The sequence below is a fragment of the Nymphalis io genome, chromosome 21 (genome assembly GCF_905147045.1).
Source record: "Nymphalis io chromosome 21, ilAglIoxx1.1, whole genome shotgun sequence".
NCBI lineage: Eukaryota > Metazoa > Arthropoda > Insecta > Lepidoptera > Nymphalidae > Nymphalis > Nymphalis io.
In genome coordinates this window covers 3,888,609-3,904,128 of record NC_065908.1, presented here as the reverse complement: position 1 = coordinate 3,904,128, position 15,520 = coordinate 3,888,609, and the positions used below count along the sequence as shown (strand labels likewise).

Sequence of the window (15,520 nt, the reverse complement as noted above, 5' to 3'; positions counted from 1 at the left end):
AGGCTAACTCATAATGCAATTTCACATTTTCAGCTTAGTTCACTCCAACGTAACATTTTTAAAGATATCGCGTAAGGAAAACAACACGTATACAAACAAAATGAGGAAGAATAAAGAAATATACATATACGAAAAATAAAAAATTTAAACTGACATACCAATTATGATAAAAAAATTATACACAAAAACGCAAAAAAAAAAAAAACAAAAAAGAGTTAATTAATGAACCATTCGTGGCAGTACTTTGACATTTAAATTTAAATATGCAATCCGTCATAATATTCTTTTATTTTAAATTTGTATGCTCCCATGCCATCACCAAACAAATGTAAATCCGCTTCTTTATAAACATTATTATACGTTTTAAGGGCCCTGTTTAAAGGCGCTGTTGTGCCTATATTTGTTCGTGAAAACCGACATTTAAAAGTCGGTATGTTCACAAATCTTGAACTCTGTCTCGGTATAACTAATTTTATTTCACTGAGAAGATCGGGGCAGTCTATTTTGCCTGATGTAGAAAACACAAATCCATCACATCTCTCCGACTTGCAAGTGTACTCATGTTGTAACGTTTTAACATATCAGAGTATTTTTCAAATATTTTTTATTCTTGTCCTTATATGACAAAAATTTTAAAAACTTTTTCTGTACTCTTTCCAACCTATCCTTATGAATTTGATAAAACGGATTCCATGCAACAGAGCAGTATTCTAACTTACTTCTTACGAATGAATTATACAAAGTAACCATTGAGTTTGATTTCTTAAAATTTTTTGTGTTTTTTTTAATAAACCCTATAAATTAATAAAATTAATTATAAATGTTATGACATTATTGCATAATAAAAAAAATTTAGACGCGTTAGAAGATAGTTTGCGTACCTTTTAAAATATAAGCAAATTATAGCTAAAAGCTAAATAGTGTGTCATTTGTTTTTTACATACAAATAACAGTCCAATCATTACTATACAATTGACATATGTTTTTGTATAATATATCAGCTATTTTCACATCGGTAACTTTTCGAAGTCGGAGAGGAAATTTTTCATCAGGCGCAATATAACAGCGATCATCTCGACCACTCGCTCGTGTGATCGGCGTTCCGCCTGCAATCGGTAATTGTACCTATTTACTGACAATTTATAGTCAATCAGTTTTAAATTTGATATACTTGGAAGGAAATCGTGTTGTCTACAGTGCATTTTGTATTATATCATAAGATTTATTTATATCAAACGTATAATAGGTAGAGAAATTCTACTTATTTAATAATATAGTAAAAATTTTTAACGAAATAAATAATAATAATTAAATTAACTTCATACATGAATAATAAAAGGAATGTATGTAATTTTTTTGGCGGTGTTAAATCAGTTTCGGACATTAACTTTTTATTCATTTTTTGTTAGTTAGTATGAATTTTAATTGTACTAGGAAACTATATGTTACGCACAATTTTTGTAGCTTTGGCACCGACCCTTCGTGTCAGTCAGAATTGTACTTACATATTATTCGTATATCCTATATATTCAAAGTATCAGGGTAATAAGTGTTGAGAAGCTTTTGACCAAGCAACTTCAGCGCTTCTTTAAAATAATATAATAATATTTGCAGCCAGAAATTGTATTGTTCAATGTACGAGGAGAGTAGAATATCAAGAGGGGTTTAAGTTATTTATTGCTTTGAAATAAATGTCAATTAGATTTAATTAATATGAATGTTTACAATATCTCATTAGTAACGAGTGACGAGCCGGTTGGCGTGGTTGGTAGATACTTGCCTTTCACGCCGAAGGTTGTGGGTTCGATTCCCACTCAGGACAGACATTTGTGTGCATGAACATGTCTGTTTGTCCTGAGTCTGGGTGTAATTATCTATATAAGTATGTATTTATTAAAAAAAAGTAGTATATGTAGTATATCAGTTGTCTGGTTTCTATAACACAAGCTTTGTACAAGCTTAAATTGGGATCAGATGGCCGTGTGTAAAAAATGTCCCAGGATATTATTATTATTATTATTATAATGAATTTACTGGTACGAGGGCGACAGCTTTCAAGTGGAGATTAGAAGATATCGATGTAGTCGTATTCACTTAGCTTTTCTCTTTGTATGCGCTTCTATTATTTCTTACTGATTTTTAGGCAAAATTATATCTGTCAAAATAAATCAAGTTATAAATTGTAACGTAACAAACCAAAGAATGTTTTATCATTGTGTATGTAATATAATAGATTAATCTTTTGTAATATACTGCTTATCTGCCAATGGAAATTAATACTTATAAACACACACACACTTACTAAACCTATTAAAATATGAATTTATCTAACTATCCTAACCTAACAGCTTAATAATACATTATATATAAATAATGCCCAGACGATTTATTTCAGTAGTTGCTATATATATACACTGCCCCATCTTATTGGGTTAAAAGAATCTGATTAGCCTCGTTAGCCATTTAGATCTGGTATACTTTAAATCCTTTAATCGCCTGAGTCAGAATGATTCAACGATTTCTCGTCTCATTAGGCACTTTACTTAAATAATTCTAAGCAGTAAATAAGCTTATATTTTATCGTTAGTTTGCGAAAGTGCTTAAAGTGGTTAGATGAGGTAAGTTGTACCTTGAAAATGTCCCACTTTTGGGCGAAGTCCTCTCCTCTTGAGGAGCGGGTTTAAAGCTTATTTCACCACGCTACTTCAATGTTTCATTCAACACAAGCAGTTTACTCACGATGTATTCCTACTAAAAAATAGCAATACCATGGTAAAAAATTTATTTCATAATTTAAAATAGAATATATATATATAAGACATATCAATATAAACGAAATTTGTTTCAAGCTATCCGCGTTTGTTTACAACTAATATTCTAAAAATCGATTTCGAAGACTTGACAAACAAACTCACCTTCAATGATGTTTCACAGGAAACTCTATCGCTTGACCGAAAATGTTGTCCGCTACTAATATTGTAAATGTGAAAGTACAATTGTTAAGTTTTCCCATTTTTTGTGCAAAAACAAAGCCAGAGAATGACGTAATTTTTTGCATAAAGAGAGTTTATGGCCAGGAGATTCATGTAATTAAAAAGCAAGTTATTCCCTGGGAAGCTGAGAATAAAAAATCGTCTGTCATATAACTTTTTAAAGTAAATCACGTTAAGTACTATTTATACGAAAACATTTGTATTTATTTAACATTTGAAATGTATAATTTTACTACTCTCAATTTATTGTTTTTATACTAAAAACCTCTAAGATATATTCAATTGCAAAAACTTTAATACACAAAACGGTCATTTATTTTTTATTTACACTGAAACCTTTATCGCTTAAACCTGAACATTCCCAATACAATATATCCTAAATAAAACTCCCTTAATAAAATCACGTCAATTAATTAAGTCAATACGTTGAGGCTAGGAGCAGACCAGCAGCGCCATCTATCCTATAAGTGTAATCGAGCCTGAACAAGAGCGATTAATAAATGACGCTTAAAACTCAACCTTTTTTCGGCTAAGCTAATGGCCCACGAATAAATAGCTGCTTTTTTATAGCCGCTAAATGTTCCCTGTGATTTATCGTCGGATGTTTTAGCTGGATTTTGAATAAATTATTAAGTTCCGACTACGATATTCTTATTGATTTTTAACGATAAACGATATGAATGTAGATAGATATATTTGTTATGCGACTGCTTAAGAGGATTTAGTATATTATCAAAAGATATCATCATTAAACTAACAATAATTTAATATGCTAATGTCAATGATGTTCTACTAGTAAATTCAGACATTAAAAAGTAGCTGATAGATGGAAATCTTTGTTAAGTCGAGAATTTATTTTATGTGATTTAACCTTACTGTTAAAATATAGGGTTTGTAATTCATTTGTGTAACAATGTTTACGCTTTTATTGCCAAAAATCTGTAATGAACAGCAAATGGTAAAGCAAATTTATCATAATTAATTAGTTAGCATTACATTTAATCCGATACTGTAACATTACGATTTAAAGCGTACTTGAATAAAGAATTATTTAATTAATATTTTGATTTGATTTACCTTAGTAGTAATTTTAAAATAGCAATTTCCTTTTTTTATAGAATAGGAAGGCGAAATCACCAACGCCCATAGACATGGCATTGTGAGAAATGTTAACCATCGCTTATATAGCCAATGCACCACCAACCTTGGGAACTAAGATGTTATGGCCTTTGTGCCAGTAACTGCACTGGCTCACAGAGGAGATAGATATTTACATAGAGAATTAGTATCACAACCTATTAAGGAGTATTACAAAAATGCATGGATTGAATGGTTGCTAGATCTCATGTCCGAACTAACTAATTGTATGTAATTTATACATATATTTTTTTAAGTTGTATCTAATGAGTTTCTTGCCGGTTCTTCTCGGTAGAATTAACAGTCCGAACTGGTGGTAGAGCTTGACGATGTAGGTGCTTACCGGACACGGCCGTTTCGGTAAGTACCTGCACGGGATAGCGAGGCGGGAAATATCACCCTCCTGCCATGGGTGTGGTGCGCCACTGGACACGGCACATCACACATTGACGGAGTGTGCTGCGTGGGGGCCCCAGAGGCATACCCTAGCGGCGATAGTTGGCGGAGACATCTCGTTGCCGAGCGTGATTAACGCTATGCTTGGCAGCGAGAGGTGTTGGATAGAGAGGTGCTGGTCCTTTTTTGCAAGTGTCATGTTGCAGAAGGAGGTCGCGGAGCGAGAGCGAGAGGCGAGGTCAGCTGCCGCTGATTCGGTCCGCCGAAGAAGACCCAGGAGGAGGCGCCGACGCTATGCGCACCTTCTTCCCCCACCGTAAGTGCCGCTGGTGTTAGGGGGGTACTCCGTACCCCGAGAACCCCCTAGGAATGGAGGCCCGCTTGAGCGGGCCAACCGTCGGTGCGCCACGGTGGCCCCTTCGACAACACGGAGTGGATACCGCTGGTTTTTTAGTGGGTATTCTGGCGCCTTCAACGCCGGCGAGTACCACATACACCCCCACCTCATGTGGGGGAAACGCGTAAATGCCTTTTTTCAGTGAAAAAAAAAAGAGCTTGACGATTCATAAGTACATTCTAAGTCTATTTTAATTAAAATATTTAGATTCCATTTGATATAATACAAATACTTTGCTCCGCATAATTTTAAACTAAAGTTATCCGAAATATATCATTAGTGTATGAAATGTGTAAAGTAATCATTAATGTATGTTATTTTACGTACCTGCTTTTTTTTTGAGTTTGTAATACTTGTAGCGTTGATACCTAGAAGAAATTTGATTGCGATGTTCCATTGCTTTCCGTAGATAATATAGGCCTATTGGTATAACTAAATCACCGCCTACGTTTAAGATACATTATTATAATCAAATCAAAAATGTGAGGGTCATGTAAAGATAGCATAGAGTGCAACAGAAACTAAATAATATGCATTGATTGCGAAAAAAATTCTTTATCGGAAATTTGCTGTCGCAAGCTGTATGTTGATTACATTGGAAATACGCCTCGCTGATCACTATGTGGTCGGGCTCTGTGCAAGCCCAACTGGATAGATATCAGCCACTCATCACAAAATCTACCGCCAAACAGAAATACTTAATATTGTTGTGTACTCTCTGGACTCTACGGCCTATCAATGTTTTATATTACTATATTGAGGTATGAAAAGTCAAATTTAAATATAATTTTTGCTTTGCATATTGATTATAATCCAAGTAAAACCTATCGCAGTGAGCACAGTATCAATTGTATATTGTACCCGTACAATGGACATAGAATCTTATATCCCGTAGTGGTGCCCTTACTATTGGGTGAAACATTTGCTCGTAAGACAAAAATTAAAAAAAAAAAAGAAAAAAAAAACACAATCACTCAATAATACTTCAAGTATATATTTAATCGTTTATTATGAGCATTTTTATTTACAATAGATACTCATTTGGATAATTTCAGCTAATATAGAATAGTACTCTACTATAAATAAAAGATAGGATATACAACCAATATACTTTAACTATAGTCATATATAATATCAAGGTACTTAGAAGCGAGTTTCGAAGAGGAATAGTTAAAATATTTAAAAGCATGCATTTTGTACAATAATAAATACGGTTTTGTGATAAATTATATAGCAGATTTAATGATTTTTTTTTTTTGTTTAATTTAAATAAGTTATGAAATAATATTTACATAATATAAATATATAAAATTACACAGATTACTTAATGAGAAAACTTCGTTTCGACGGCAGTGTTTCGTTTTGCAAATTACAATATTATCATAACAAACCATATTAATTTAATGCAATATAATATACTAATTATAATATAATGTATTCTATAAATCTTTGGTATACATTTTTTTTTAATAAAATATCTACTAAAATTATTTCTACTTTATATTTTAATGTATATGAGCTATTACAATTATAAGTACATAATATTTATTATATAATCGAACACTATAAAAATTATCAGAGTCTGTTTCGGTTATAATGTATCAAAAACGTCAATAAATAATTTGACTACATTAAAAAAATAATATGTATTGTCATTAATTGATATTAAAAAAACACCTCAAATATCATCATTTAATTTAAAAAAAATTAAAGGGCTATTTAAAAAAAAAACAGTCGAAAGATTGATCTAGAATGTTCTATATTATTTTTTGTTTCATAAAAAAATAACTGTTCATTGAATATTGGCGTATTCGACCTGTATTATTGCGTTTTGGCACAATTCGTATTTGCATTATAATATAATAATATTGCTATTACATATATATATCATATTCTACGTCATACCCAACATCGATAGATACAATTCATAAATTATATATCAATACATTGAAAACCTTATATAGCATTTAATATTTATTACTATTACTATATAAAAAGCTGCGCTACATATAATTTAAATATATAAGCGAAGGGCAAAGAGTTCTCAATGAAAAAAACTATGTTTTTAATTATTTCATTTACTTTATCATATCACATGGTGTACAAATACCTTGAATTTAAATAATATTAACAAAAATACAATAATGACAACAATACCGAATCGAAATCACATTAATATTAACAGATTATTTTGAGCAAGTGTGTTGCAATAATTGAAGAGAAAACATTGAAAATTCAAATATATATATACTTTTTTGTCATTTATAAGACAATACGCAACTTACTATAACCTCACAATATAACTAGAAGTAAAACACGTTGAAGTAACATTATTACATCGCTTAGAAGTACGTACGATATCATCATTTGTACTTCTAGAAGATGCTCCGTTTATATACTCCGGATAATGGAGTTTCGCTTGTTCTATTGAATTACATAACAATGGTATGATATGTTTTATGTACTAAACGTTAAATGAATAATTTACTGTCTAATTGTTGAACAACCCACTGTTTAAATTCTATGCACACGATTACTAATACTTATATACAATAATTTGAATTATTGGTAACATTTTAAAATATGATTAGATTATATTAGGCCTGTATGTATGTAATAAACGATTTATCGAATTATTTAAATTTATTTTTGAAAAATCTTTCACTATGTTTAAGATATTAGAAGACATACGGAAGTTAACAGTGGAATAACAGTTACTCAACCATTATGATATTTATAAACCAGACTAGTTGTAAATGAGCCCATCAAATGCCTATATGTCTTATAACCATTAAAAATGAATCCAAGGCTATATATAAATACCTTAATCCAATTCATAATATTTGTGCTTTATTTCAGACGTTTTTTTTTATTATATATAATATTCGACTAACATATAAGTCGATATAAACAACAAAGCCGATATGATATACTCTTAAAAACTAACATACAAATAATACCATTATTAAATTTACTTGGACCAAAAAGCATTGAAATAACTGCAGTTAGTGAACCAATTCCTTCATTTGTAAAACATTTTACAAAACAAAAATATACAATAGAAACTACTATAAATATAACAGCCGCTAGATTTTTACTATTCAATAGCAAATAATCCCCATTTTACCTAATATAGTACATAATAAAGTCCGTTAATAAGGATGCGGTTCATAAAAGCAGTGTCGAAAACCAAATATACTTACGCTAACATCTAAAAATATTACCAACAATAAAAAAAAAAACAAAATGTATTCATTCAATTATTTAATCGCCGCACTAAGTTATTCTATTCGAGAATTTATCGATAAGACGATATCGATTGAATAAAATCGGAAGACAAATCAGAGAGTCAAAAATTTTTAAGCCAAACTTTTAGGCCTATTATTATTAATCGCATTTACATTAATAACGTTATCCGAGATCTATAGAATCGATCTCGTAACAGTATTTTTCAATCGATATAATTTAGCAATATCATATTTAGTTTTCAATTAGAATGTTCTAGAAATGACGAAGCCGTCATTCGAAATTCATTTTACTTCAACGGTATCATTAATCTATTTAACTTTAGTTTTAACATCAACAGACAATTCGTTTTCAGAATTTAAGTTTTCAACAACAGCTGCTAAATAAGCTACAAGGAACGAATTCCTAATTTTTTTGGTAAATATTCGTGTAATGTTAAAGAATTTTTTACTTTAATTTCGAAATTCTACCCTATTACTAGTAAACGTTACCTTTCCTTTCACAACTCTTCAGTGGACGCGATGGGCGCTTTGAGGAGGGGCGTCCTGGGACTCCTCGATCCGTCGGAGTTTTTGGAAGATTGGAAATCTTCGTTCGACAACGAAGCGGGTATTGGTGCGATCTTGAGTTGATGTCCGTTTAGTTTTATTTCAGTTATGGAATGTGACCTGCCATGATTGACGTTTGGTTTTTCTTTATTCGTGGTGGTGGTGGGGTCGTGGGTTGGCGTCTTAGCCATGGCTTGAGGGACTCTCACTCTGTTTGCTTGTTCCCGTAGTGCCATTTGATACGCCACTTCGAAAGCCTCGCCTAGTGTTAGTATTACTTCTGTCGCTTGATCCTGAAAAAGATCATTAGAATTTAATTTTACATGTTTTTCTATTTCAGATTCAGATTCTTCCGTTATACCATGAGCTTCGTATTAACAAAATAGGATGTACTTATATAGTATCAACGTATTTGTATATTATTTTATTATATATTTTTATAGTCAAAAGCATAAATAGGTTTTATAACGTTAAACATCGTTAGAAAAGTTGCAAGTTTCGATCTAAATTGTGAAACCTATATCTAATGGAAGCCAAAAGAGATATGATTGTACCTTTTCTTAATTTAAAAGAAAACCACTTATCTGAATAAAAATAGGTGATAGAATTGAAGTCATAAAGAGATTGTTACAATTATCAAATAAAATACCTACTTACAGGAAATACAAGTAATGATATGATAATTCGTATCAATGATACTAACCATGGTAGCAACTCTGAAGACATGGCAATAGTGGCTCCTAGTGGTGTGGTCTTTGGTGATGTAAGCGAAGTGGGTGAGATCGTCAGCGTCTTGACACGCGCAGTGGATATTACGGATTTCATGTTCACAAACCAGCTCCTAAGGGTACAGAACGAGTAAAAGATAAACTAGATGTTCCAAAAACATATTCTTATAAAAACTATGGAATTGAACGTGAAAATCTATATACACAGACGACGTACGTAATATTGCATTTTGGTTTTGTCATACACGTTGTAATTGTTAATTTGTTGTTCTTTATTTTTGCGTACCGCCCGTTTGTTGTATGTGTATGTATATATTTGTTGTAATAATTTTTGATTTATTACTTACTGATACTTATTTAAGTATGTTAATCTTGTTGTCTCAAATATTTAAGTAATTGTATTACTTTTTTATGAAATAATTTCTTAAGCCATAAACCGTAAAAACAACTAGATATTTCAACGGTATTTGAAATATATATACATGTCAAATACAAAGTATTGGTATTTGATAAATTGATGTTTTTTTTTATTATTAAACAATACAAAAATATTTTCGAACGATGTTAAAACGAATTTTCAATTTTTGTTTCGTGGGTAGACAAGCGAGTAACACTAATTATCCGACCTAACTAACCGTGAAGCCTTCTGACATAAAAATTATCCTCGAAAATATATTAAAAAAACAATCCTTTTTCTGTAAGAAACACAAAGGATAGCCGAGTGGATCGATCAAGTGTGAACGTTGTTCCATAATTAAAAATCAAACGGGCAATGTCAGGGGTTTCGTTTAGCTCCCTGAGGGAGTCACCGTAGGGAATTGCTCTTTATACGCTTGGTTAATTTTCAAAGAAAGTTTCTTTGCACGAAGATTTTTTGAACGTAAATAAAGCTGAGATAGATTATTTGTACCAGTTTGAAAATAATTCTAAAACAAAACAGGGGAAGAATAGAGATTAAAAAGTAGTGTGCGTAAAAAATAAAATTGAGTATTAATCAAGAGCCTAGATTCCTTTACCTTTAATATTTTATATTATTACATACTTAGAATTTAATTTGATGTACATTTCTGTCATACTTACTCTAGTAATTGTATTTAGGAACTTGACCCCTCGGTAACTTATCGAAAGAATGATATCAGGCGAATCACGCGGTTCTTTGGTAGACTTCTTCAACTTCTGGATTGACTTCTTCGTAGATTCTGTCCCTCTTAATTCTTTCACAACTGTCGACCCTAGATACTATTAAAAAAGAAAAATATTGTTTATTAAGTCTTATTGATTAATTCAAACCATTTTACAGTGATTATTCTATTTTGGTGATTTATAACGAGCAATAGCAACTCTTTTTAAGCTCACGCTGCATTCTGCAGGCACAGATAAAATAAACGAAAAGGGTTGCACGTTAAAGGAAACAAAAATCCCAAACTGGCATTGGTTTTGCAATTCAATTAGAGCCAAAAACTTGGATTATAAAATGTTTGTCACATAATAAGAATTCGTTTAATTTTAATTAAAAACATTAGGTTGAATATTAATATTAAATATAATTCTCCTTTAAGTACGAGACACGAGTATTATAATATTGAACAGTATAAAATACTTACATTAGCAACATAAGTCACAGCGCCTGTGACTAGCACAAACGGCTGATGTTTCCATTGCGTTTTTAAAGCGCCAGGCACTCCCACGAGGAGCTCAGATGGCGCTCGAATTTCGAGGTCTGAAGGTCGAGGAGGTTGAGGAGCCGGTCTGTTTTTCTTACTCCGTTTCAAAGTCTCCCCACCAGGGGGTGCAAGTGTAGGAACCACAGGGGGTGGGACAGGTTTTAAATTTTCTGAAGGAGGCAATTTTTCCTTAATTTCCTCTTTTAATTGTTGTATATTATTTTTCTAAAACAAATGAAATGTATTGAAAAATTTATTTTGTAAATAGTCTTCGTTATTTGTACAATTATGTTTTAAGTAGCCGTATTGTAACGAGTAAACAAAACAGCTGCACACCGTAGACAAGAAAAAAGAAATCAAACAAATTTTGTTTTCAACAAAAGAAAGAAATACCTTAATTAACACAAAATATGTATCACAACCGCGAAACTCATTACAGAGCAGACGTTAAAGCAACGTAATAACCTATCGACTACCTGAATATAAAAACACAACGCGCGAAAGAGTGCTAATTAAATCAAAAAGTGCCCAACAAAGGCTGAAACAAAAACGAAAACTGAATCAAACAGTTCACACTTCAGAAGTGTAAAACAAAAATGTTCCGACGTAAAAACGCGTTGTAGACGAGCGTGAAATTTTAATTAAGCCTCTAGAAACGTAAGTCACAAAAGGTTATAATTGACAGTGTCAACCATCTAATTTGACGAGTGTCATTTGACGGTAGTAAAAAATGGTAGAGCAATGTAGTTGGGCTTTGAATAGAATAATCTTCCGTTGCAGTGAACATCAATGCTAAGGGAGATAGGGAGTCGTTCGGCCTTTCACGTGTACTAGGCTTCATCGGTTTTAAGAAATAATTCATTATATCCACATTCATTTCATCGAATAAAAATAGATGTTTTTGGTTTAGATATTGTTGAAATTTAATTTATGAATTTTCACATTATTTTATTTGATAAAAATAAAAACAACTATGACTTCTAAAAAAAAAACTAAAATTTAAATATATGTAAATATTACTTTATTTTTTTGTCTTTGTCTTTAGTTTTATTCATATAGACATATTCGCCCAATCTAATCTTAATACATAAGAAACAAATGTTTCATGAAAATTGATTAAAGAGAGTCCTTGACGAGAGGTTGTTACCAGTAGACACGTAGGTACATATATATATGAGTGAATATTTTACTCCGCACCAATATAAATAACTTACGTCTTTTCTTCTTTCTTTTACTTACAATTTACGCTATAGCATTCTATCAATGATTCTCCACTTTGTATTTTACCCTCAATACATTATAAAAAAGGTAGATCTATACCATATTGCAAAAATATTCCAATTTAGTGGATCAGTTATTTTCATGAATATAGTGCAGTAATATTAAAGTACCCAAGCAATGGACGTTATTCATTAGCACTAATAAAACCCCTAACAATTCTATATATTGCAGCTTAAGTAAATGTACATAGATTTTTTTCTTTCTACAAAACCTATGTATTCCACCGTTTTCACCTCATACCAGTAGTTAGGGCTGTGTAGAGTGGCTCACTCGGCGAATGAATAGCGGTCTGAATAGACGAATTGAGCACTAATTACCCATACAGGGTTGCCGACGTGTGAAATTAAAAAAAAGATCTTGACTATACCTTTTAAAAATACACGTACAAACATACATACATAACGTACATAACGTATTTATATACGTAAATGTATATTTCAAAAGGCGCTTTCTTTATTATTTAAATTTGATTATGTTCTGAAATTAATATATTTATGATTTCTTTCTATAATAACAAGTCTAAATTAAAGCAAACAAAATATGGTAAAATTAATTTGAAAACTGTTAATTATCTTCTCAATTATCATGTTACATTGAATGAGATTATATAAATGTTTATATAAATTGAAAGTATATTAATGTTTTAGTTTCAACGAACATATCAATTTCAAAGATTTATTTGTTTACGTAAAACTTTTTCTTTATTATATTTTTACATTCAATAATAAACTATGTACAGACATGTTTATAATATACAAAATTAAAAAAATACACTACAAATTTACAGCAAAAACAAAAGATTTATCGATTTTAATAAATGTAATAAAAAATTGTAACGGCACCAAGTTTCCCACTACTGGGCGGCTGTGCAACTCTGTTAAGATTTGCTCGTATATAATTTGCAGCTTTTTCCACCACGCCACTTCACTGTGGTCTCGTTATTATGTGGCCGAATTTCCTCCGACAATTTCGACTACGATATTTCAGTACCATTATATTTGTTCAATATTATTTATATATATTTTTTAAATAAAATAAACGAAATTTTCAATATATATTTACAGCAAAACTCGTTATTTTACCTATCAAAGTGTTACCTTCAGTAATAATTTGTAACTTTCTTAGTTGTATATTAAACGGAACACGTGTTCAATTTTCCAACGATATTACCCGTCATTACAATATTCTACTTTTAGTCACACCTGGGGTGTTGCCGGGTAACACACGTGTTTAATTAGCAGGAGATGAGCAATTTGAGAGATTACCTTTAACACCCTATGGATTTTACGCTGATGGCTTTTTAATAAACTTCAAGTGACGTGATAGAGAGATTAAGGGTGACACCGCACTGGGGTAACAAAATGCAAAAATGAAATGACACACATGACACGAAATAATTATAAACTATTAATTTATTCTATCAAAAAATACTAAAACAAATGACTTACGTTAGTACGTCTTTGATAATCGTATCACAATGAGTATTAAGTAATTATGGTACCCTCGGATCGTACATTGAATTTGTAAATTAAAATAATGAAGTAAGCACCTGAGTTTTAAAGTGCTTAATTTATGTTTATAGTTCAACTCGCGTTGGTCGACGAAGCAAAACATCGTGAGAATACCTGCGGTGTGGAATGATGTTCAGCCACATGTGTATCCACCAACCCGCAGAGCAACATGGAGTATGTGAAGAGAAGCAGGTGGAGAAGGATTTATGATGTAATCGTATTATGACCACATTACTAAACAAATTAGACCACCTTACGTTGCTAATAATTTTAACTCAAAACATCGTAACTAACAGGTCTTGAGCAGTTTGACTTCCAAAAAAAACAAATTAAAACATTTAAAAAAGTATAGCCACTGTTTGTATAATGTAAGGAACATACAAATCTAAGGCGTTTAAAAGTTACGATAGAATATAGAAACACATTCATACATGAACCCTGAAAACATTACTCATTTGAGCAGTGCTAAAAGCTTTTATATTGTTTTTTTAATTCAATATCGAATTATACAGCTTAAAACATAGTTGACTTGAAAATATCTCGATTGAAAATCGATGTTTAGAACTGTACTTATATGACATAGTGTCGTCATTAGCACGTCAACATTGAAAACCGATATTATTACGCTTATAATGACTATGTTTACATCCTGAGCGTTTATTATTTCTATCCATTCCATCTATATATTCCATAATTATCATCATCAGCTCTGTAAAATGTATGAAAATTAACTGTCGATTGAGTTAAAATATTTTAAAATTTCAAATATGTAATTTTATTTTTTAAATGAATAATCAATATTTATTATTAATGTAAAATAAATAATTCTTAGATTTAACACTTGAAATGAACTAGAGTCCTAACAAAATAATTAATATTGAGTATTCATTTGAGAAAACGAATCCGAACAATTTCGATATATTTTTGGATTAAGAGTCGAATTTAAATACAGAAAAAATGAATTTACGTCAAAGATTTTATTTATTTACAATATTTGTTTTATTCTACCAGAACAGCCGAAAGTGTTAACAAACAGGGGTTGAAATTGAGTTACAGAATTGATTTAGGCCGAAACCAGTGTCTCATTTAGAAGAAACTTTCAGCTTTTTATTCTTCTGCTATCTTTCTTATCTGGGATAATTTCGATCGAAACGGTCAAAATATACAAATATTTGAATATTTATATGGAGTATTCCAAGGTACCGTTAAGTCTTTAATCCATTAAAATCGTTTGAGTCACAATAGTTATTTTAAAGTTTACATACATATTTATTATCTGTGTAACAAAAATTTAACGCGGGTAAAACCGCGGGGCGCAGTTGGTTTATTAATATAAACGGATATTATGATAATATCAATATAATGATTCAATTCAAAAGATGTAATAAAACGTATATGGGAAGGGATGTCCTGTTTTAAATTAATTCAACGTTTGCAATCGTGTCCTTATGAACGACAAATGGTTTTCAAATGTGATTTGAAATAATATGAATATAAAGTGAAAGTTTTATCAGATTTTTATTTTATTGCTGCATTAGGGAAGGTACTTTGTCTGTAATGTGTTGTTTCATATAAACTATTATTTCTTTCTTTAAGTAACGACGTACAAAGTTTATATA

General features: G+C 30.9%; 1 protein-coding gene across 1 annotated transcript in view; it reads right to left on the bottom strand.

Annotated features, from left to right (window-relative positions):
* Positions 1-5,947: 5,947 nt before the first annotated feature.
* Positions 5,948-15,520, bottom strand: part of LOC126776671 (uncharacterized) — a 109,646-nt gene continuing 100,073 nt past the window's right edge. Inside the window, exons 16-19 of the mRNA XM_050499293.1 lie at positions 11,050-11,334; positions 10,526-10,684; positions 9,421-9,558; positions 5,948-9,010 (exon numbers count right to left, since the gene is read on the bottom strand). Coding sequence (XP_050355250.1) covers positions 8,669-9,010; positions 9,421-9,558; positions 10,526-10,684; positions 11,050-11,334 — 924 coding nt within the window. The 3' untranslated portion in view covers positions 5,948-8,668. The remainder of the gene's footprint in view (positions 9,011-9,420; positions 9,559-10,525; positions 10,685-11,049; positions 11,335-15,520) is intronic.